The following is a 24,471-nucleotide window of genomic DNA, read 5'->3' on the forward strand; positions in this document are numbered from 1 at the left end:
AATAAAAATTTTCTTTCAAGAAACAAGAAAAAAAACACCAAGGTTCACTAAAATGGCAAGGATGTGAATGGCAGCAGGGAGAAAGTGGAATGTTTAATTTATTCTTTGCATCTGCCTTCAAGCACAATGAAAAGAAAATAGTCCTAACTATCAAAATTTCCCTTGCACCATGTAACAGAGTGAGCTCCCATTACTTGTCCCAGCTTCTGTCAATCTAGCAGTTCGAAAGCATGTAAAAATGCAACTAGAAAAATAGGGACCACTTTGGTGGGAAGATAACAGCGTTCCGTACGTCTTCGGCGTTTAGTGATGCCAGTTACATGACCACAGAGACGTCTTCGAAAGTACTGGCTCTTCAACTTTGTAATGAAAATTAGCACCATCCCCTAGAGCTGGAAACGACAAGCACGTATGTGTGAAGGGACCTGTTTCTAATGGGAGAGGGTCTTGGAAGCTTTTCGCTGTACGGGGAAACTCTCTTGCTCTCCCAGCAACAGCAGCCGGTGTGAGAAGCAGCCGCGCATCTGGCTGGAGCCTGTACGAGCCTCTCCACGTGTTCCTTGGCAGAAGGCGACCAGTGGTGGTGGCAAAAGGCAAGTGGGGGGAAGGCGATTGGCGGCAGCAAAAGGCAAATGGGGGGAAGGAGACCGGCAGCAGCGGCAAAAGGCAACTGGGGGGAAGGTGACTGGGGCTTGCAGAGCCTCATTCACCCAGGGAGATCAGTAAAGGTAGGGCCACAGCAGAAGGCAGGCAGCAATGGCTGGCATGGCAGATGTGCAAGAGCAGACTGCAGGCAGCAGTGTTGTGCATGCGTGCAATGTCGCGCAAGTGTGATAAAAACTAATGGGCAGGCAGTGGAGCAATGGGTGGAGAGGAGCAGGGCCAGCCAGAGGCCCGATTTATCGGTTCTCTGAACTACGGAGAATCATAACAACCGGTTCTACCGAACTGGTAGTATCCCACCCCTGGCTGCATCAAAAGTCATAGTTTCAAGAATATGTGACCTTGTCACCATGATACAAAAAAGATGTTGAGGCTCTTTTAAAAGGGGCGGGAGCAGTTTATGCGGTGGGCAAACTGTGGGATACAGTCTGAGCCTCTTTGGTCAGGGCGCCTCTCTGGGAATTGCTGTCTGGCCTGGTCCGGGTGCTTGGAGAAAGAGGACAGTGTGGAAAGGGAGACAGGGAAGAGGGGCCTTACCCAAAGGCCAGCCAGCAGATAAAAGTTGCAAGCCTCTGCCACTGTTCTTTTGCGTGAGCCGTCCCTGCACAGCTCTCCAGTTCCCACACACCTGCTGAGCACAGTGGGCACAGAACCTGTCTTCCTCTCCTGCCATTGCCCTTACATTTCCAGGCAGCCACGGTGAGATTTGTAAGCCCTGTGGGCTGGAAGGTAAGGCTGATAGCGCTCAGCCCACTCTCCCAGCCCGCATCTATACCCGGACTCTCTGCAGTACAGCTGCTGGAAGTGGCCAGGGACCACGTGGCTGCGCCACCGGCATCGGCCCTATGCCAGCTGGCTGTCCTCTGCCACCCGTGCCCTTCAGCCTTACCTGTGCGGTGAGCAAATCCCCGCAGGCTGGAAGATAAGGGCAACGGCTGGAGGAGGGGCGATGCAGATGGCGCAGCCACTATGTAAGGAGTGGCTGGAAGGAGTGGGGCGGGGTGTGGGGCTGAATCACCACTGCACACGGGCCGGATACATTGCCTTGAGGGGCCATATCTGTCCCATGGGCCATAGGATCCCTGTTTTAAGTCATAGAGATTTTTAGTGATAAAAAAGAAAATGAGGAAGAAACTAACTCTTTGTCCTAGTTTAGATCTTTTATCTGGTATTTACACATGGTTTTGAACTTTATGTAACATTTTAAACTTATTTAGGCAATTTTCTTGATTCTCAGTACATAGTCCTCAATTTACAACATTTTATGTAGTAATTATTCAAAGTTACAATAGCACTGAAAAAAGTCATTTATGACTGTTCTTCACAGTTACAGACTAGTGCAACAGCCCCATGGTCACATGATAAAAATTAAGATGCATATTTATGACAACTACAGGGTTCTGACAAGGTAAGGCAATAATAATAAGATAAGGCAGTAGAGAAATCAGATTAACTTAATAACTGTGGCAAGGAAGGTCATCAAACGGGGTATAACTCACTTAACAAATGTCTTACTTAGCAACAGAAATTTTGGGGACAATTGTGGTCGTAAGTCGAAGACTACCTGTACTTTATAAAATAAAATATTTATTATATATGGAAATCTGATGCCAGTAGTTACTGAATTATTTATAAATTTTACTATAATATGAATAAAATTAAGATATATAAAGAACAGTACCTTTGTGATAGGAAGATCCTTGGATTTAGTTTCAAAGAGGTGTTCTAATTTGGCAGTGTCTACTTTAATAGGCTCTAGTTTTGACCACAGGAATCCTTTGCAATGTCTGTTTTTCTTGCACTGCCATTCAAATGGCCTCACCTCATTCCAAAAGAGACGAATGGTTTTCTTCTTTTTTATAAAGTTTGCTTGATCTCTAGGAAGTGGGGATGACACTAAACCTTGAGGAGTGCTGGACAGACATGGAGCCAATAAATTACCAGAAGGTGGGGGTGGAAGAGGACATCTATAAAGCAATGGAGGGGGTGGAGGAGGAAAACCTAAAACAGAAGGTATAGGTGGGGGAGGAGGAACCAGGGAATCACTAGGACTGATCTGTATATCCAATATGTCAATATCATCCTCATCTCCTAAATCTGTGAAATCCATATCTTTGATTTTCAATTTTCTTGGACTAGCCAAGAGTTGATCCCAAATAAAGTCAGATTCTGTTTTAACTTGCAGTGGGTTTTTTTCAGAAATATTTTCATTAAGATTATTTTCAGGTAAATTAGAAATTTTGGCCACATCACCACTGTTGAATCTTTCTGCAAAGATCTTCACATTGCCTTGATTTTCCAAACTTCCAATTTCCATTTTTTTTATACATTCATCTTTGGCCTGCTTACTAGTTTGTAGAACTGAAATCCTGCTAGGTAGGCTGATAACAGTATCATCACTTGCATTCAACACCTTCTTTATATCTATCTTTGCCTCCAAATCTTTAACTCTTTCATCCTTGGTAAAAGGCAAGTTATTATGGGCATACAGCATATCCAGCATGAACCGTTTATTGTTGAGGATGTTGTTGTATTGGTCATTCACATCATCATCATCTTGTATGGATTGCAAACATGGGCCTGAAACATTGAATAGTAATGAGACACGTTTGCTGAGAATATATACAAACCAGTATTGTTTCATCCTGAAATGAACTTGAAAGTAAGAAATGACATTACTGAATTGTAACGCTATTTACTAAAAGGGGACGGGGGATATGTGAGGGGACGTTCTTCCTGTTTCAAAAGAAAGTTGCTTAAAATAAAGAAGAGCAGCTTATTAAAAGGAATGAGAATTTTTCATGCTTTAGTTTAAAAAATGAATGAGATTCATAGAAAAGCAAGACACATCTATTTTAAAATGTATTTTATAAGATAAACACATTAGTATCTGAGATTAGAATTCCATCTGCAGTGATGAATTTGGAATATATCAGAAGATAAAACTTAGATGACTCAGATAACATTATCACCTTTATTATTTTTAATATTAGTGTTCATTATTTTTATTGGATGCTTTAATTAGATAGATAGTACAATTTCCTCACATTAGTTATCCTAACCTTCCATATGATCAGTAATTCTTCTTTAGCAAAGCATCCATTAAATAGGATTGTATACAATGTGTGCACTGATTTGGAATGGCTTTTCAGAGTTTCAGTTAAGGATCTTTTCCAGTTTTCACCTAAACAAACAGAACACACGCAGAAAACATGGATTCTACTTCTGAGCTAGTATGCTTTTGAATGAAGTAGAATTCCCTTCCCTCCCACAGAACATTTAACATGTTTTGTTGTGTATGATATAAAGCATAACTCCACTATATTGTATATTTTTCCTAGTTATTCAGCATTAATGTATTATTAATATATCATTACATTATAGAACTGTGGTGGCGTAGTTCTGTGACCATCATAAATATGAGTCAGTTGTCAAGTGTCTGAATTTTGATCATATGACCATGGGGATACTGCAATGGTCATAAGTGTGAAAAATGACATCACTTTTTTCAGTGGTGTTGTAACTTTGAACGGTCACTAAATTAACTGTTATTAAGTCGAGGACTACCTGTACATTCCAAATTCATTCAGTGCAGATGGAATTCTAATTTAAGATAAGTTAAAATGTCTCTCTATTTAAACACATTTAAAAATAGCTGTATCTTGTTTTTCTATGAACCTCATCAATTTTTTTAAATTAATGCATTAAAAGTTCTCATTTTTTAAATAAACCTCTCCTTTATTTTAAGCAACTTTCTTTTGAAACAGGAAGGCTGTATCATTAATTTTCCTATTTAATTACCTAATTAATAATGCATTTTTAAAAAAATAATTAAGTGAAGAAAATAGCTTTGATCCTAAAGCAAGTGAAGCCCTTGTTTTCATTGTTAGAAATTACACCAGACCTTCCATAAATTCTCTTTGACTTCAATCAGAAGTAGCTTGGCAATTACTTATGAGGAGGTAGAAAATCTAGAGTTATATTTTATTGATTAATATTTTTGCTTTGCTATATTATTGTTTCTTTTTTTAAAATTTATTTTTAATGAGTTTTCGACAAAATCTCAGCATTTTGTTTTCACTGTGTTGAGTACAACTCAAATATAGTTTTAAGAGGCTGACAGGACTTATGGAATATGCATCTGTCAGCACAAAACCCAGCTCAGTGAAAGCCACGTTAAAGCAAATATCTGTACCAAATCAGTTAAAACACATTCATGCTCTCCTTTATATCATCTAAGTAAGTCATTACAATGCATTTGCCCACCAAGTACTGGCAACAGAAAGATTGCTTGAAAATTTCCAGTTTAATCAAATATGCATCCCAAACTGCATATGACTGGTAAACGGTGCCAAGATAATATAAAACAGGGCTCCAAACTTCCATATTATTAGATAGCTAAAGAATATATAGTTGCATGCAAAATTTTAGAATTCCAGTTTTGTCCTATTTTCTTTCATGGAAGTGTTACATGGTGAATTTAGAATATACCAATGAAAACAGTCATTAAGGGCAAAATAAATATGCAGTATTTTATTAAAAACTTCATTAAGGATATTACTAACGAATAAATGCTGCATACAACAATAAATGATATCATAGAATCCCCTCACACAATGTTTAGAATAACAAAATGTGGTAATATATTATATAAGATACATGCTTTCACAAGTACAGGAATGAATATGAGCAAAAATATTCATGTATGAAGTGCTGGGCCTAAACATTTATCCATGGCATGCATCTAGGAAAATAATAAATCAGAATTTAGTTTTGTATTAATATACTTATTAATGACCAATTATATGCAGACCAGAAATATGTAAAGTAAGAAGTAAGTTGATTCTGTCTTCTTGTAACTTACATGGACGCACCTATGCAGTCTCTTGACATGATTTGATAGTAGCTTGTTACTATACTTTGTGAGAAAATGTTTTGGCTTCCCCGCCCAGCTGACAGTGCTTGATTTTCAAAATAGTGTTCCAATTAAAAATCAACTTTCAATTTTGGATAGTAAAATTTAAATTTAAAATGAATTCTGTTTTTGGTTCACATGCAATGAAAACATGGAAAACCAAAACAGAGGTAAGTTTTCTTTCCCTTTGGTCATAAGAAAGAAGCAGCTTTGTGCAGGTATGAATTCAGCTTTCCATGCCGAAATAGTTCTGCTTATGCATGGATTCAAAGGAAGCATGGCCTCTGCTCCATTATCAGGATGTTCAATAATAAGCAGCAGGTTGCTAAGTATGAAAATAAAGTCACATACACATGATACAGATACATAGACAAATATACAGTAAGAGTAGCCAGTTTCTTTAACTTTCAGTCATGAATCACATGTCAGGCTGGGCTTTCATGAAGCACAATGTGAATTTGGGGGAAAAAAAACTTGAAAAGTACATCACCTTATTTGGTTAATCCTTGAACATGGAGCAAGATGAAAACAACTGAAATATTTTACAGATTCCTGAATTTCTATTTTGCATTTATAAAAGAAGTTTTGACAGCAGCTGTAGTAATAAAAATAGACCGGTCAGCCATTTGACCGAGGTGGTGTAAGGTCTCCTGCCTTGAGCAGGAGACTGGACTAGAAGATCCCATGGTCCCTCTTCCTGCGCTATGATACTAATCTAATACAATTTGGATTAAGAACTGTGAATAAATATAATGCTCTCCTACAAGAATAATATTATTTAACCTACTGAGTCTTTTAATGTATATTGAACTCTCCCAATGACTAAACTATAGGAATACAGTAAGCTATGGGGGTATAGAATGTGATCAAAGACCCACTCCTATGTTTTATGAACTTATAGGAAACTACAGGTGAGAAAACAGGCTCAGTTTTTTTTTTTTAAAAAAAAAAAACCAAATGTGAAAATTACAAAACTACATGGTACAGTTCAATTAAAGAGGCAAACCTCTTTAATATATTCTTCAGCTCAGTCTCTGTTGACAGCAACAGCTGCTGCCCCCATTTCCTAGTCGTACCACAACAAATTGTAACAATATACTACATATTGATTTTACAGTAGATAATGTTGAAATGGCACTACGTAACCTAAAGCCATCTCTTATCTATTGGCCCCGATGGATTATGTGCCTACTTTTTGAAAAAGCTTGCCACAGCCCTAGCTGAACCTCTATGCACAATTTATGAGGTATCTTGCAGAACCAGTTCCTTGCCTGACTTATGGTCATTAGCCATGGTCATACCTATCATACCTAAAAAGGGAGACCCTAGTCTAGTAGAAAATTACAGACCAATCTCACTATGTTGTGTCACCTGTAAAATCATAGAATCAATTATAAAACAATCCATCACCCTCCACTTAGTAACAAACAACATGCTTTCTAACAAGCAGTTTGGTTTCAGGACATTTTTTTCCTACACTGCAAAAACATTTGGACCACACATCTTGACCAGGGTAAAGCAATAGATGTAATTTACATAGACTTCTGCAAAGTCTATGTAAGTCTATTCAGTGGTACACAACAAACAATTGTTGAAACTAAGCTCTTATAGCATCTCCAGATCCCTGCACAAGTGGATAGTTGCATTCCTGTCCAACAGGCAACAAATAGTCAAAATAGGGAGGGCCCTATCGAATCTGGCATCAGTTAACAGCGGTGTCCCCCAAGGCAGCATTTTAGGACCCACACTCTTTCTGCTTTACATCAACGACCTATGTGATCATATTAAAAGCAGCTGCATCCTCTTCGCTGATGACATTCTCTTTGTTGACATCCTCTTCATTGATGAATTATTGAACACCACTGACAATGCTACAAAGCGACTTTGACTGTGTCAGTATGGTCACATAATTGGCAATTGCAAATTTCAACTAATAAATGCTGTCGTACACATTGGCTATAAAAATCAGAACACCAAATACAAGTTGGGCAGAAACGATCTCACAGACAACCCTCACTCTGTCAAAGATCTAGGAGTACTCATCTCAAACAATCTAAGCCTCAGAGCTCACTATAGCATTGCCAAAAAGGCATTAAAAGTTGTTAACCTTATTTTGTGAAGCTTCTTCTCTGGTAACATTGACTTGCTAACTAGGGCATACAAAACCTTTGCCAGACCAGTTCTTGAATACAATACATCTGCCTGTATATCAGACATTAACATGCTTGTGCGGGTTCAGAGGTATTTCTTGAGAAGAATACTCCACTCCTCTACTCACAGTAGAATTTGCTATGCCTCCAGGTTTGAAATTTTGAGCTTGGACAATCTGAAACTGTGCTGTCCAATCTAAGCATAGTACACAAAATTGTCTGCTACAAAGTCTTGCCTGTCAATGACTTATTCAGCTTCAACCACAATAATACACAGGTGAACAATTGATACAAACTCAGGGTGAACAGCTTCAAACTCGATTGCAGAAAATATGACTTCAGCAACAGAATGGTCAATGCCTGGAATGCTCTACCCGACTCCACTGTTACAGCCACAACCCCTCACAGCTTCAACCTCAAACTGCCTACCACGGACCTCACCCCATTCTTAAGAGGTCCTTAAAGGGAGCGTGCATAAGCGCACCAGCGTGCCTACCATCCCTGTCTTACTGTCCCTATTTATCTGTATTTATTTCCTTTGTTCATGTTTATGTTCATACCTATACTTGTTATCTTGTACATGTTTGACAAACAAACAAAATAAAAATAAAATAAAAAAATAAATTTACCAGCGTTATCTTTATTGCTTAGTTTTTGCTCTGGTTCTTCCCTCTCTAAAGTGCTGCTTGCTGAAGAGAGACTGGATGCCGAGCAGTTGTCTTTTTCATTCACATCTTCATTTTGCCTTTCTTTTTCACTTAATGCAACTTCTTCTTTCTCTGGCTCTCGACCCACTTCTACCTCTGCACCTTTTACTGCTTTGAGTGTTTCTGTTCCCTGCTTGAACTTGGTCTCATCTTCCTCCTCTGATTTTGTTTCTCCCTTGGCTTCAGGTTCAGATTCAAATTGACTGGCACTCACTGGTGAAAAGAATAATGGAGAAAGATTTCCTTAACAGAATTATAGAACAATAATTTGGAGCCCTGCCAATGCTTACATGAATCACATCTAGTCATACATTGAAGTTTATATTTATACATGTTTTATCTCAAATGTATGGCTGCTACGTACCTAATATTTTAAATATATATTTTATTAGTTTTTAACAAACTATATCAGATAAGTATTTTAACATAAATCCAAGATACATATAGAGAAAAAAAGCCAAAGAAAAAGAACAATAGAGAAAATACAAAGAAGATCTACTGCAATGAGAACAAAGAGGCAGGTACTGTACATATGAAATTCAGAGAGAGAGGGGGTGGGGGGGAGGGACGGAGAAAGTGAGAGCATTAATTTATTGATTAAATTTATGTACCCACTCATCTCACCTACAGTGACTTTGGGTGGCACACAATAATAGATGAAAAACAAAGATATAAAAACAGCAATATTAATATGAAAATTCTCAGTGATAAGTATTATAAATATCAAATCATAGCTGAAAGGAGAATAAAAAATGGCATGAGTAATGGAGATACCTACAGAAGTCTCCAGTTCTATGGTTATATCATCAGGTCTTAAGGATCTTTCAGAATACCAGACTCTATTACACTTTGATAGGGCCAGTCTTATTTGGGGGGGGAGGGGAGGGGAGGAGGAAGGATGTTCCATAAGGTGGATAACACAGTAGAGAGAGCATGTTTTCTAGGAACTATTAAAAGTAGCTCTGGTATCCATTGTATGCCTTCTCTGTGAGATCTAATAGAGCAAACCAATGTAAATGAGGGAGACGATCCCTCATATATCTTGGTCCCATGCTACAAGGTTTTTAAGTTTAAACCAACACTTTACATTGGACCCAGAAACAAACTGGCAACCAGTGCAGGTTATGGAGCAGAGATGTAACCTAATCTGGTACATGAAGTATATCAGATTATAGTCTACTGCTATTGAGATAAACCATAAAACTCATCCAAATTTGATAAAATTGTAATTCCTCCCTCTGAACTCATTAATTTAACTTTGTGATTTCCACTCCCCCCTAATATAACTACTGAAGAGGTCTTGTTATTACAACTCAATTGTTATGTTACCTAAAAATTTCCCAATGTTGCAAAGCTATTATTTTTGACTGCTAAGATTAAATAAATAATAAATTCAGCATATTTAATTTTATGATTTAGTCCTGTAAATAAGTGCAGTAAACCTGACTTTATCGCATGACCACTGCAAATGAAAAAAAAAACCTGGTTTTTTCTGACACCTCTGCAATATTTGGAACAATAATTTTGATATATATGTGCTCATCTAATAGGAGTCAAGTGTCAATGATATATAATTTTCTACTACAGTTTTTGCACAGAAGGGAATCCACCCAGTTTCTGTAATGTCTGCCAATTTATCTCATGTATGGCATTGCCAAATATTCTAAGTTTCCTTTAAACCATATGGTATGTGTCCTATATCTGATTGCAATAACCTACAAATTACTGAAACAATTCCTTTTGGTTGTTCTAAACAATGAAGTATTAAATTCTCAAAACTGGTACAGGGTCATGTTGCCAAAGCTCTGATATTTGTATTGCTAAAAAGAAACTTGAGTTGATACTAGAAAGCCATGGAGACTTATCACTTATTCATTATTCAATCTGGTCTCTAATGAGAGGTTTCGTATTACTTTTAAATGTTTTAGTCTACAAAGATTATATTATCTCTAAGATTTCATTTTAGTAAACCATAATAATTCTTCTTCTTGATATATGTCATTAGATAAAGGGGAAGTATCCTTTATCAAAACTACGTTCTTTCAAAGTTGGAAGAGTAACTACTCTGTAAATCAATATATAGGAAGAAAGGCAAAAGGGGGTAATAAAAAAGGACAAACTGGAATTGTATTTGGTCTATTATTGAAAACAGTAGTGATTTATTATTCATCTGACACCCACAACATACTCACAAACATACAATTTGGTTACTGTGACAGAAAGCATAACTTGGAAATGTGACTGTCAGATCTGCTCCAAAGACCCTCAACTCCATTTACTTGAAGCAAAAGGTTCTTTTACTAAAAAAATGTTACCTGCAGTAAACAGGCTAGCTCCGGGTTTCCTATGCTTAAAAGATACAGAAAAGTTTTACCTCATCCCAGCTTTTCTCCCATGATCAGTCCATGTTCAGTCAATTTTAACTTGCCAAAGTGTTTTGAGAACTCTGCAATGTTTGGGGTAATCCACATTCTTTTTCAGGGTACCTGGCCTTGGATGTTGGTACAAACTGGTATACTCTAAAAACCCTAAATGCTATACTCTAAAAACCCTAAAAGGCACTGAAAGATATTTAGTAAAACCACTCATAACTATGGGAATGTACAGATAACTCTGCAAAAGTGATAACTATGGAAAATGTATTTATTTGTTTAAGTTCTATGATTGCCCATTTCAGTCAATGACTTGGGGCGGCTTACAGTTCGGAAATATATTACAATTATTTTTTAAGAAATGTTTAGAACAGTAAAACCAGTAAAAATATTAAAATATCCAACTCAAAATATACAAGAGTAAGATAATCGGCCTATTAGCAATATAGTTAGGAAACAGTACCTTTGGCACATTCAGTGTCCCGGGTTCGGTAACAGCCAGGTTTTAAAGACTTTTAAGACATTATAAGGAAATGTATATATTAACAACGTGTAATTCAGATATCAGCACTTAACAAAATAAAACTCTTTTAGCCTTCTCTTTAAGATCCTCCAGATCTCAAATCTGTACAATGAATGCAGTATGAAAATGGATACTGCAGAGAATTGTTTGCTGAGGAGAGTTTCCTGAGGATAATTTAACTCAATTATAGAAAAAAAAAGATAATAACTTATTTAAAGAAAGTAAGGGGTTGTTTAATATAGAGGTTTCATTTAAGAGATGTGCAGCTTTACAAAGATACTCATAAATAAAACACTAGGAGAGAATCATTGTCACTAGATCAGACACAAATAACTTGTTTACCCAACGATGAGAAAAAGAAAAACCAGAAAGTCTAGTTGCCTCTTGAAAAAGCACCTTTGTGACAACCATGACCTGGATGACTGAGAATCTCCATAGACATTCCCCAACAATGCTAGTGTTTGAATCAAGTTGCCACTGTATTCAGATGAGACTGATTTGTTTGCTGTTCTGAAATATTATCCAAATGTGTTTACCTGCTACTTTTAGTTGACACAACTGGAATCAGAAACCACTGATAATTTCTTTGCTGACAAAAATGTGCTTGTCAAATCCTTAGATATTATCTAACAAAGTTAGATAGTATCTAGATTTTCTCATTTCATAATGAGAAAATAAGGACGGTATGTTTGTATTTATGTAGATACAGGAGGTAATAATGGTTATTAAAATATGGATAGCATTGCAAATAGAAGTTTGAACGTGGCTAAGGATTAAAATACTACACTTGTAAGGAGTCTGTTGATACCTCTATAACATGATTTACTGAAAATGAATAAGATTATTGACAACTAGGTAGCATTCTAAGAAATCTCTGCCGCTTTGGCTCAATGTGCAAGAAATTTCAGAACAAGTAGAAAAAAATCAGTCTATTATTTTATGGAAGTTATAATATGTCAAATACTGGCTCTGCTACATATTGAGAAAGTACTTCTTTTCATATTGTGATAAAATTTGGCTATTCATTTTGAACTTTCTCAGATTTTCCATTAAAAATATTTCATTGCCAAGAGTATGCCTCACTTCTGTTTTTTGTTTTTCCCAGATCACATGAAGGAATTCTAATGAAGTAGAAAGGTGTCTGATATTATGAACATCATGTGAAAAAAAATTTCAATATTTTATCAGGAATTTAGCCATCCTTGTTTTTAAAGTAATGAATAATGTCCAGATATCCTTTCATAACAAAAGCAAAAATATTTTTTGCTGCTTTAAGTTCTGGATTAAATTTCTTTGGAGGGTTAAATGTTTTTTATCTTTTGTCACTGTGCCACTTTCAACTCCAGAGTGCCAACATTTTTATCTGTTGCTCCTAATTAGGCATTTGTTTGTTCTATGGAGTTGTCCTTGGAAATAATATGAAAAATTAAAAAATGCAGGCTTTTTAAAAATATCTATTATTCATTCCAAAATATGCACTTGTTTTTTGGATCTGAATTTATGAAGATATATTTCAATACATCGGACAACAAAAATAACAACAAATCTAGCCATCTTTTTGTTAGTCACCCATCCTCCAAGTAATAAATCAACACTATCACCACCACCACCACCACCCACTCCTGTATAGGAATTGTCAAGGATACTTGAATAAGTCTGACTTATTAAAGATCAAGAAGTACAAATTGTATGTTTACTTTACTCCACTAGGAGCGGCTAGAATGACTATATTCCCCACAATGAGAGCATACTCCAAGATGAAATATTTATTTATTAAATTTGGGCTGTTGATCTGAGCTCCAAGCTTTGCAATTAGGTTTGCAAACATTCTGTCACCATTCAAGGAGATATCATCAGTGTGCTTTGAATTGTGCTTGTCTGTCAGAGCACTGGTCTTTAAATACCTTTTTATGTGATGCAAATTAGTTGGAAGTTGTTTGTTCGGCTACTTCTGAGTCATAGTCTGACTTCAGATTGTTTGATTGGCTGGCTGTTGTTACTGAGTCATGTTCTTTGGCTTTAAGTACCATCTGTGTGATGTAAATTAGTGTTGTTTGTTCGGCTACTGCTTTATATTTTATTATTATATTATATCATATTATATAATATATTATGAATGTATTAATGCTATGTATTATATATTTATATATTATAAATGTATTATATTTGAATACATTTATTAGATTTCTATCCTACCTTTATTGTACAGAACTCAAGCCACATGCACTGTTTTTCTTTCCCGTTTCCCCCACTGAAAACAATTCTATGAAGTAAATCAGGAGTGCCAAACTCAAGGCCTGCGGGCTGGATCTGGCCCACAAAAAGGTTAGATCTGGCCTGCAGGGTCTCCTGGAAACAGTGAAGGACTGGCCACGGTGCCTTGGTCTAGCGCAAGCTGATCAGGCGCTGATCTGCAATCTGATAGTGACCAAACATCATTATCACCTACTCTGTCCCACTGTTGTTATTCCTTGCGTTTGGAGAGCAGGTCGCCACTGGTCATCTCCTCAGCCCCCTCACGGGTTTTGTCCTTGGCCCATGCATGGAGCACATTTCCCTCAGGCACTCGATGCACCTTGGCATTGCTGTGGGACGCTGCCACCACTGAGGCCACCAACAGCTCACACAGGTCCATTAGGTTGCTGCCGTCACTGCCCAGGGTACCAGCCCTGCCCAGCACAGAGGCAAAGTGGCCAGGTAGAAAGGCCGAGTAGAGGTGGTAGAGCATGGCCAGGCCCAGCAAGTAAAAGACAACCACTGTGAGCAAATCCAGAAAGCTGGATCCCCATCAGAACCATGCCACAGCTGGGATTGTGTGCCTCCCTCCATCTCTGCTTTTGCCTCCTGTGCCTGGGTGTGCTCTGTCACCTCTATTCGGCCTTTATGGCCTGCTGCACTGCTGCTCTGCTTACTTCAGGCTGGGTGGGTTTGCTGAGCGGAGGCAACGGTGGCATCCCACAGTGGGGCCAATGTACATTGGATGTGCAAGGGGAACACGCTCCATATGCCAGCCAAGGGCAAGACCTGCAAAAAGAGAAGCTGACCAGCAACAACCTGTCTCCAGCTGCAAGCAAAAACAGACAGTGGGATGGAGTGTGTCCAGCAGTCTGTATCATGTGTCTCCCCCCGCCACCTGCTGCTTATGCTGCTGCTGCACATGCAGATGATGGTGTGGGCTATGGAGGTGCAGAGAGTGCCAACTGAGGGGCCGGCAGGCTGCCAGAAAATATCGCTCCCCACGCACAAAGGATAGTGAGCGTGCAATGGCATCAGCCACCCCACCTCCTGCATTGCCTTGTGGCATCAGCACACTTTACCCCACCCTACCCCTGCATCGCTTTACCTTACCTCATCCTGTGGGACGAGCCTTCCACCCACCATCCCACATGCTGGAGATCTCTGGATTCTCTCCCCAACACCACCCGGCCCAAGTGAGCGATGTCAAATTGGCCATGCCCCGGCCCACACTAAGTCAGCAGTGACCTTCCCAGCCATGCCCCTATCCCCACCCTCACTCCCCGAGGGCAACCACAATGCTGATGTGGCCCGCAATGAAATCAGGTTTGACACCCCTGAAGTAAATAGAAGTGAGAGATAATGATTGACTGAAAGTTACTCACGGAACTTTAGTAATGTAAACTTAAACATATTTAAGTTTACTTTCATTAATAGATTGTCTAACTTTGTTGCTGAAGAGGAAATAGATACAAATTTAAAATTAACTTTATAGGTTAATGGCTAGCATGTATTGAATTAATATGGTCCAATGATAGATTCTCCAGAACAAATGTACCTTTGTTTTACAATAAGTCACTTGAATGTCACCTGTAATACCCTCCCTGCCCAAATTATACTTTTTGTGTTATATGGTTACAACTTAACAAGTTATTGCAGGTTGTATTAGTTATCTTTGATTCTAGCAAAAAATTATTATATGCTTTGATATTCTAGACTTCTGAAACCAATATAATCTTATATTTGAGATAATTGTACTATTGCCTCTTTTGAAATTCCATGTTTTTAAAAGATTTTGGAGGAGTCCATTTAGGTTCCTAAGCCACATATTGCTCCTAAACCAAAAGAGAAAAAGGAAATAATTGAACTGTTTATACAATCTTGGGCCCAATGAATTCTAATATATTTATCAAAGGTTGAATAAAAGAAAATGAAAATGCAGTTTTAATGTTAAAAACATAAGGTAATAAACCAAATTCTATTCTGACATATCGGATAATTCAGAAAATGTTTACTAAGGCATGGTTGCAGTCACCCAGTTCAGTTTAGTTCAGCTCAATTTAATTCAGTTGAAAAATTGGAACATTAAGCCATAATATTTGAACAATCTTATAACCACATATGGGACAGAAATGGAGGATAATGGAAGCATATCTTCTGCTGGGCTGCAAACCCCATATTTGGAATTTATCAGTCAGGCTATCTTTTAAGTATGGGAAACAGCCAAAATTGCTATACAAAATTGGAAGGATATACAGTATTTAGATTTGATTTGCACTTAATAACGCTGATATGGGTATTATCTGTCTTTCTGTTTTTGCTACAAGAAAGGAAAAATAACTTCTGAGAAGTTAAGTAAAAGTTCATGGAATTGCCTGCCCTTTTTCTTTTTTTTAATTATATTGAGACAAATTATAATAAAGATCCAACCATTAGGGACATTTCCTACTATCACCATAGATTTTGCTATTTGAAAACTGGTCGTTAAATCCTGGGACTCAAGTGAAAACCAAAGGGATGAAAACAAAACTCCTAAACAAGACTAGAAATTAAATGAGAATAGCCAACTGATATAACCACAAATAAGTAAATTAAATCACATGAAAAATAAATTTGTTGGATGCTACTGTACTAATAGTAAGGACCAGGAGAAAATGTCAGGAATCACCCTAGGTTGGAGAAAATGTCAGGTACGGGACAGGTAGCTAGGAATCCCCAGAGATTGTTATATGACAAAGCAGGGGCAGAATTTCCAAAATAAAGGAAAAAATAAGGAACAAAAAAACTGAAAGACATGGTAACAACATGGGTATATCTTTTGTGGTCCAAGAAGTCTACTTTAATGTGGCAAGATTTCTGTATACAACTGAGGCACAATAAAAGAAATTGCTTTGAGAACGCACTTTTCTTGATTTTTGGAGCCTGATATTTACAGTTTTGCTATTTTATGACTTGAATTTGTACTTTGTCTAAAAATATGCAATTTTAGCAGAAAATACAATAATACTTGATATATTAAATAGCTGAAGCCATTAGGAACCATATTATTTCTCTGGAATTACATAAAGGACATTAGGACTTTCCATGTATAGTAATCCTGACTGCATGAAGATCAGTAGCAGAAATTTAATTAAAAAAATCTCAGAGATACATAAGGGATTCACCGCTGAGTGTGATGGAAACAACCTTTTATTGTGATTATCTACCTCTATTTAATTAGAGATGTGATGTGTAACCTATCGAGATTTAACTATCCTTCAGATTCATGTAAGAACAAACAGTATACTTAGAAGAAATGCTGAACAGATTTTAAACAATTATGAATTCCAGTGTAAAAAAAGTTATTCATTTCATCATATTTATATAGTCGTTTATCTCCAATAACCTGTTAACATACCTTAATTATTACATCATACTAGCTGTTATCAATCCCAATAGTAATGATGAATCCACTATTATAATATCTGCCAAAGAGTTAAGCAGATAAAAATGTAACATTTTAAAATTACATTCATGATAACTTTACCTTTCAGAATTGAAGTTTTTAAGGTCAATTGAAATGATAGGAATGTTGGCTGGAACAGATCATACTGACTTGTACTTCATGATTCAAGAGTGGTGAAAACTGTTCCTAGTTGCAGGAGTTATAAAACAATTCCTTCTGGAGCACAACACTGAAGATGTTGAAGAGTACTGAGCCTAGGACAGAACCTTGAGGTAGTCTACTGCATAGTTCCCTCCATTTAAATGGAATTCCATTGACGATCACATGTGAGTGCTTTGGTCAGCCAGCTATGAACTTATAAGGTGGTGATGCTGTCTGTTCCCCATTTTTCTATCTTATCAAGAAATAGGTTGTAGTCTATTTTGCCAAATAGCTTGAAGTCAACGTATATTATGTCCACAGTATTTCCCTCATTCACTAATTTAATCACTTTGTCAAATAATGTAGTAAGGTTTGTATTTTGACAAACCTCATATTGGTTTCTAGTAATAGTTTTGCTTGTTTACAGGTAATCACAGATCTATTATCTTATCTTTTTCAGGGTCTTCCCACATATTGATGCCAGGCTATATATCTGTAGTTTCCTAGATCTGTTTTTTTTTCTTTTTTTTAAAGATTGGAACCACATTAACTCTTTTCCAGGCCTCTGGTATTTCTCCAGTGCTTCAGGATCTTTGAAAGAAATGGTTCAGTGGTTCTGAGACCACCTCTATCAGCTACTTCAGAATGCTGAGATAATATAATCCATCTGGTCCTGATGATTTGAACTTGAACTGGAGTAAATAGATTTTAAAAAAAATAGTTTTCTTGTCTATTTTGACTTATATTCTTATTCTGTCTTTTACTGTACCACTTTTAATCAATTGGGACTATTTTTTATGTGTAAAGACAGGTGCAAAGAATGAACTACACAATTTTGATTTCTCCCTACTATCAGTCCCTTGTCATCTTCTCCCATTAGTGCACTGATCATTTGCTTGATGTTTTTCTTATTTTTTAAATGCTGAAAGAGTCTTTTTAAAAAATTTTTTTTATATTTCTTGCAAAGTTTATTTGAGGTTTAGCTCTTCTGACTTTATCTTTGCAGATTTGGGCTATTTGTGACATTCTATTTTAGTTGTATGTCTCTCTTTTCATTTTTTTATACTTATCCTTCTGTCATATTTTTCTTTTACCGGAGACAGTTTTGTTTAAAAGTCTTCAAATTATATCAGGAAAAGTAAATTATAAAATGAATTGCAAATAGCTAAAAACCAAAATATTCTTTTTAGTTGCTTGTAATTTGTGATAATTCTTTGTAACAGCTAAGTAGTTGAAGTATGAAGATTTTAAAATAAGTATTAAAGCAGATTCTGTATGGTTCTTCATTAGCAAAATATTAAAATTGGGTTGTATGATACTGCTGTTAAGAAAATCATATTCAAAAAGTGTTTTCTGGGTTTGTTAACCGCTGTCTGTTCATCTGTATTTTGGGGCTGATAGTTACATTTAAATTTGAGACATTCATCTTTCTCTTAGTGCAAAAAATATTTTGTAGTCTATCTCATTCTACTTCCAGTAATATTCAAAATATGCACAATCTATTTGCAAGTTCCATAATGCTGCACCCTTGCTAATTATTGTGATGCATCCTGGCACATTTACTGTAGTTTAATAAAGATTCAGCTATTAAGACTCTGCTCTGTTACAATCTACTACAATAATTAACGAACATTTTATAAGGTAATATTTGAGATAACTGCCAGAGACATATGCTAAACCAGTTATAAAAGAGATATCTATTTTCCACTGAAGACTTCTGATTTTAGGGAAAATGGATTGTAATGCCATTAAATGAATTTGAATGACTGCCATTCCAAATATTTCTTACCAGAAGTGAATATACAGATCCAGTCTTTGCAAACTAAATTAAAGTTTGACACTGGCCTATGAAGAAAGTTTACATCCAATCTTCCTTCAACTGATAGTTGGGATAATAATAGCATGGCTGCAGCAGTAATTATTAGACAAGAAACTCAAGTCATACGCATCATCATGTCATATACCATCAAGCCACAGTACATACAAGTGAAAATTATTTTTGATCATGTACCATACTTAAAAGTTTTTATCAATTATAACAGCATGTTATAAGGAAAATATGACATATGTGGTATATATTGTACAGTGTATGAACAAATTTTAATTGAGCTCCAGTAATTAAATGAAATTCAACTAAAATTGAACATCCCCAAAGAGGAAATATTTAAACCAATGCAAATGATGCCAATTAAGCTCATGGAAAAGATGTAACATGGCTCCTTCTTTCCTTCCCCCCCTCCCTCCCTCCATTTAATTAGTTATATTTACCAAAAATAGTTCATTTGTATACTTTTCTCTGTCCATGAAGCTACATTTCTTTTAGACATCCTTGAAACAAAAACCAAACTATTTTGTTTACATATATATTCTAACATTTTTTTTATTTAACAGCTATGGTACTTAATAATAATTTAGTACCAATAATTTAAATGTAATACAAATTAAAAATTAGGTAAATGAAAATTTGAACATATACACCCAATCTCCTATTCTTATGCACCCACTTTGTTCTAAAAGAAGTTTTTACTTTCAAAAGCAGTTATAATTTTCTAGAGTTTCAAAATGATTTTGGTCAATGTGCATGGCTCCAGTCAATATAGTGCCATAAGTCTTCCTCAAATAAACAAGGATTATCGATTCATTCTCTGGATCAAGATACTGCTTTTCTGAATACAACCTGGGCAAAATTAATTATTTTTAATTTCTGAAGTAGCACAATCTACTGAATCAGCAGTAGACCTGGAGGATTAATCAAATCAAATCAAATTATTATAGCCATTAAGCTAGAAAACCTGAAGGATTTTAAAGCAATATTCCGTCTCTTTATGAGCTATATAAGTTGATTGACAAGCTCTTTTGAAATTCCACATTGGATTTGAATGAGATATTTTTCAAACTGGGTGAAGTAGTAAAGAGATCAGAAGCCAATTGAACAGAACAGAAAAATATGACTAGAAGGGATCTTGGAGGTCTTCTATTCCAACCCCATTAAGCTGTTTTATCTCAGCCAGACTGCATGAGATTGTTAAACAATATGAAGAGTATGTATCAAAAGCAGAATCAAATAGGCCTATTTAGTCTAGCATTTAATTCCTCAAAGGACAATATTAACATAATATTACATTCTTTTTTGGTTTCCAAGCAACTGCCATTCAAAGGAATACTGCCTCTAATACTACAGTATCCATTTAGAGCCCTTATTCACCATGATTTTAAATTCAATCTAATTTATAGAATATTAGATTTCTAATTTCTAAGCATAAGTGTCAACAATAATCACACTTTCATAAACTGGAGCACCATATAGTCAGTAAATATTTATTTGCCATATTTGCCAGTTAAAAGACTTACCTTCTAGAATTTGTGATGTTATGCAAGAAGTCACACAAGTCGATGGTTGTGAATCTGTTGAACCTGGGCTGGCACACTTGGGAATGGTAACAGTTGGGATTGAAGAACCACCCAAATTCAAGGATAAGTCACTCTTGTCCCAACATAAATTTCGATTTCTCAGCTCCTTTTCACATCCTTCAGCTGCCAATTTCTCCAAGTGTTTATATCTGAAAGTTAAATTCCAAAGGGATTCCGTAAAGAAGAAAAAAAGTTCAGCTTATACTTGTTTATAAATGAAGCAGCCATAAGAAAATATATGACTTCTTGACACATGAAACAGACAGCAAATCAAGCTGATGGATTAATCTTCCATTGTTGGATGGGGAGGAAGATGTACAAACAAACAAACAAACAAACAATGTAGAATGTTGCTCAGATTTGTTTATATTGCCCCCCAAAACAACTTCAAAAAAATCAGAAAAATGCTTTCCAAATATCTATCTCTTTTACTAAAGAGAGTGAGTGGAAAAAGCTTCCTGCTCAGAGAAGAAAGCCCTTAAAGAATGCAACTTATAAATGTTTGGACTAAAAACAGTCTGAGTGTCTGTCTGAACCTGCTACTATTTGTTCTAAGTACAGTACACTGGAATCACTTTGTTCTAGAATGGAAACTTTTAAAAAACATTAAAAGGTTTGTCTGCCAGACTTAAGATATCCAATAACTTGGATATGACATCACATATAGTTTATTCATAAAAGTGAATTGAAAAGAACAAAGATACATCTGTTTTGCATTTTAGGCAGGGAAGATTCACTAACTATTTATTAAGACCAGTTACCAATCTTGTTATTTTATATGTTGTGACCAAAATTACTTGGAAAATGTGTCTCTTCCAGATGTCTACTAATGTATTGAATTATTTGAAAATGGAGTGCATACATGAATACATATAAAGTAGACTGCTGATTTTATGTTACTCAGTCATCAACTTCTAAAACAGCCAAATCAAAATTTAATTGTAGATAAAATTCAATGTAGATAAAAATGAAGTTTTACACTTAGGCAAGAAAAAACAACTGTACAGGTACAGACTAGAGGAAACTTAGGTTAATACCAGTAAGTGGAAGAGAGATCTTGGAGTTTAAGTAGATAATCACTTAAATATGACCCAACAATGTACATCAGCAACTAAAAAAGCCAATGCAATCCTAGGCTGCATTAATAGAGGGATAGAATCAAGATAACATGAAGTATTAGTGCCACTTTACAAAGACTTAGTATGACCACCCTTATAATTCTGCATCCAGTTTTGGTCACCACATCAAATAAGATGTTGAAACTTTGGAAAGTGTGCAGGGAAGACAATAAAGATGATTAGGGATCTGGAGACTAAAACATATGCAGGAATTGGGTATGCCTAGTCTAGTGAAAAGAAGGACTAGGGGAGATATGATAGCAATGTTCCAACATTTGAGGGGATACCTCAAAGGTGAGGGGATCAGATTATTTTCCAAAGCAGCTGAAAGCAAGGCAAGAAGCAATGGATGGAAACTAATCAAGAAGAGAAGCAATCTAAAGATAAATTTCCTAAAGGTGAGGACAATCAATCAGAGGCTTTCAAGAAGAGACTGAACAGCCATTTGTTTGAAATGGAATAGGGTATCCTGTTTGAGCAGGGAGTTGCTTCAGATGGCTTCCAAGGTCCCTTCCAACTCTGTTATTCTATTTCTATTCCCTTCCTTTCCATGCAAAACTAATTTTTCACATGCCAAGTAATGTGTACGACTTCCAATGTCTCATTGCTATAAACTTTTCAAACTAACATGCAAATGGCAAGATAAAGACATTTTTCTCTACAATAACAGTGTTTTCTACATTTTTGATAACTAATGGACCTTTTCCTTCCAAATTAAAATTAAAACCTCTAAAATTAGATGCCTACTTCACTTTTAACTCTGAAAGAGCTTAACTTTTTAAACTGCACTTTTCTCACATAAGCCTATACCCTGTTTTTGTGTCACATGTCATTTCCCAAGTCAATATAAGCAAATTGTGTAAAAATTCAATGAGAAGGTTCTTCTAAAAACTGAATGTGTGAGAAATGAGAGAATAAAATGGAATATCCAACATACAGTACTTGCACTAGTATTTTTATCCTTGGCAGAGATTGTAGACAAATTAATGAATCCCACTTTCACATATCATGCAAATCTTCTGTCAGATGGTTCCTAGCTCACAAAGCATTCTTTAATTTAAAATTAAACAAAATTCAGAAGCTATAGTGCTATACTTTCATACACACAACCACTAAACAGAACTATGTCTCAATCCTAAGCAACAAGGATACACAACAGATCTGCAATAGCTTTGGGTTGAAGAAAGGTTTATGAAAGAAAGCATACAGCAAAACGAAGAAGTCATTGAAAAGTAATAACAATTTAATTTTGTAATGAATATTAAAATGAGATAAACCCCTACATGTGCTACCATCACAACAGAGTGAATCACAAGAATGTTACAAGTTATAAGTGACCTTATAGATAACCTTGTCCATTTGCCTGTTAATAGTAGGAGTACTAATTCCATTTGAAAACCTCCAGCTAGAAAGTGTGCACTGTTATTCAAGGCAATTCAGTTTCACTACTTAACCACTTTTTCCATTAGAAGCCTCCTCCTAAGTTTTAGATTGAATCAGAGTTAATTTCAGTTGGCTGGTCCTTCTGTTCTTGGCTTTAATGGAAAATATTTTTCTCATGCTCAGATATCTTTTTAGCTATTAGGCTAATAAACATATTTACAAACTACATGTCTTGCTCTTTTAACTGTTCCACATAGTTCTTCTTTAACCCAATTCCAGGTTCTCCATGTCCTTATTCTTGTACCTAGATACCTAATATTTCCAAATTCAATCTATCTGTACTATCTCAAAGGAAAGATGGAAGCTGGGATCTTACCTTCAACACACCAGTTTCTTATTTAAAAGAATCTGAATAAAATCTGCTATGGAGTGTGGGCAGGTACACAAGTGGGTGGGTGATTGAAAAAGTGGTGGGAAAGGACCAATTTGCTACCTTCTGCTACCCCACTGACTTTGCCATTGCATGACTGTGGAATGTGCAACCATAATTGCAAATCCGTTGGCAAGGGCCTGAACCACAACCATGTATCTGTTGGGATGTCCACAATCTTGCAGACCAGTACTAAGTTCCTCTTGTTCAGGACCTCATAACTTTCAATCAGAAAAATCAGAGAGCTACCTGTAGATTAATATCTCTAGATCAGAAACTGGATTTAAGTTACTGTCTTCAATATAAATATAACTTATTAGTCTCTTAGTGCTTTTTAAATAGACATGAACATTGCACCTAATTTCTTCTTTCCGACAATGTTGTTTCAATGATGCTATTTTTTTCCCCTAAAGACATTAATACTTTCAGTATGGAAGCCAAAAGAAGCTACAGCTTCTTTGCCACAGATGTATGTGCTGAAAACATGAATGACTGAGTAAAAAAGAATTTGGTGTAACTGTTCATTTCAGAACCTAATAACTAAATTACTAATTACTAAATAATACAATAAAATAAATTAGTAAATTACTAATGACTAAATATGGGAAATCTGTGATTGGGTCTTCTAAAATCTATCCTGTATTCCTTTCCCTAATCTAGAGAAGTGTTGGATATTGGCCTGCATGTTTTTCCCTAGATCGAGGATATGGGCTGCTCCACCTAGTGTGTCTATGCTTTATCACATCTAGAAGCTAAGGTATACGGATTGTTCAGCTGCACTACCTGCAAAGAAGAGAAAAATGATCCAGGAAATTATAGTCAGTCAACCTCATATCATGTCTTTATGGATTTAATGTGTCTTGAAGAGATTAATCCATGGGCACTTTAAAAACAAATCATCTAGTGTTGTAGATTTTAAGAGAGCTGATTTCAACAAACAGTATAGAAAGGATTTAATGGATGGAAATTCTAGAGAAA

General features: G+C 36.1%; 1 protein-coding gene across 11 annotated transcripts in view; it reads right to left on the bottom strand.

The window, feature by feature from the left end:
* The window catches only part of FHOD3 (formin homology 2 domain containing 3), a 288,676-nt gene that overhangs the window by 82,397 nt on the left and 181,808 nt on the right, over positions 1-24,471 (bottom strand). For all 11 annotated transcript variants that reach the window (XM_026719582.2, XM_087916030.1, XM_026719581.2 and 8 more), the window contains 3 exons: positions 20,503-20,711; positions 8,358-8,648; positions 2,345-3,243 (listed from right to left, as the gene is read on the bottom strand). In XM_026719582.2, the coding sequence (XP_026575367.1) occupies positions 2,345-3,243; positions 8,358-8,648; positions 20,503-20,711 (1,399 nt within the window). The remainder of the gene's footprint in view (positions 1-2,344; positions 3,244-8,357; positions 8,649-20,502; positions 20,712-24,471) is intronic.

The sequence above is a fragment of the Pseudonaja textilis genome, chromosome Z (assembly GCF_049901715.1).
Source record: "Pseudonaja textilis isolate UNSWEBS1 chromosome Z, rPseTex1.2, whole genome shotgun sequence".
Lineage (NCBI taxonomy): Eukaryota > Metazoa > Chordata > Lepidosauria > Squamata > Elapidae > Pseudonaja > Pseudonaja textilis.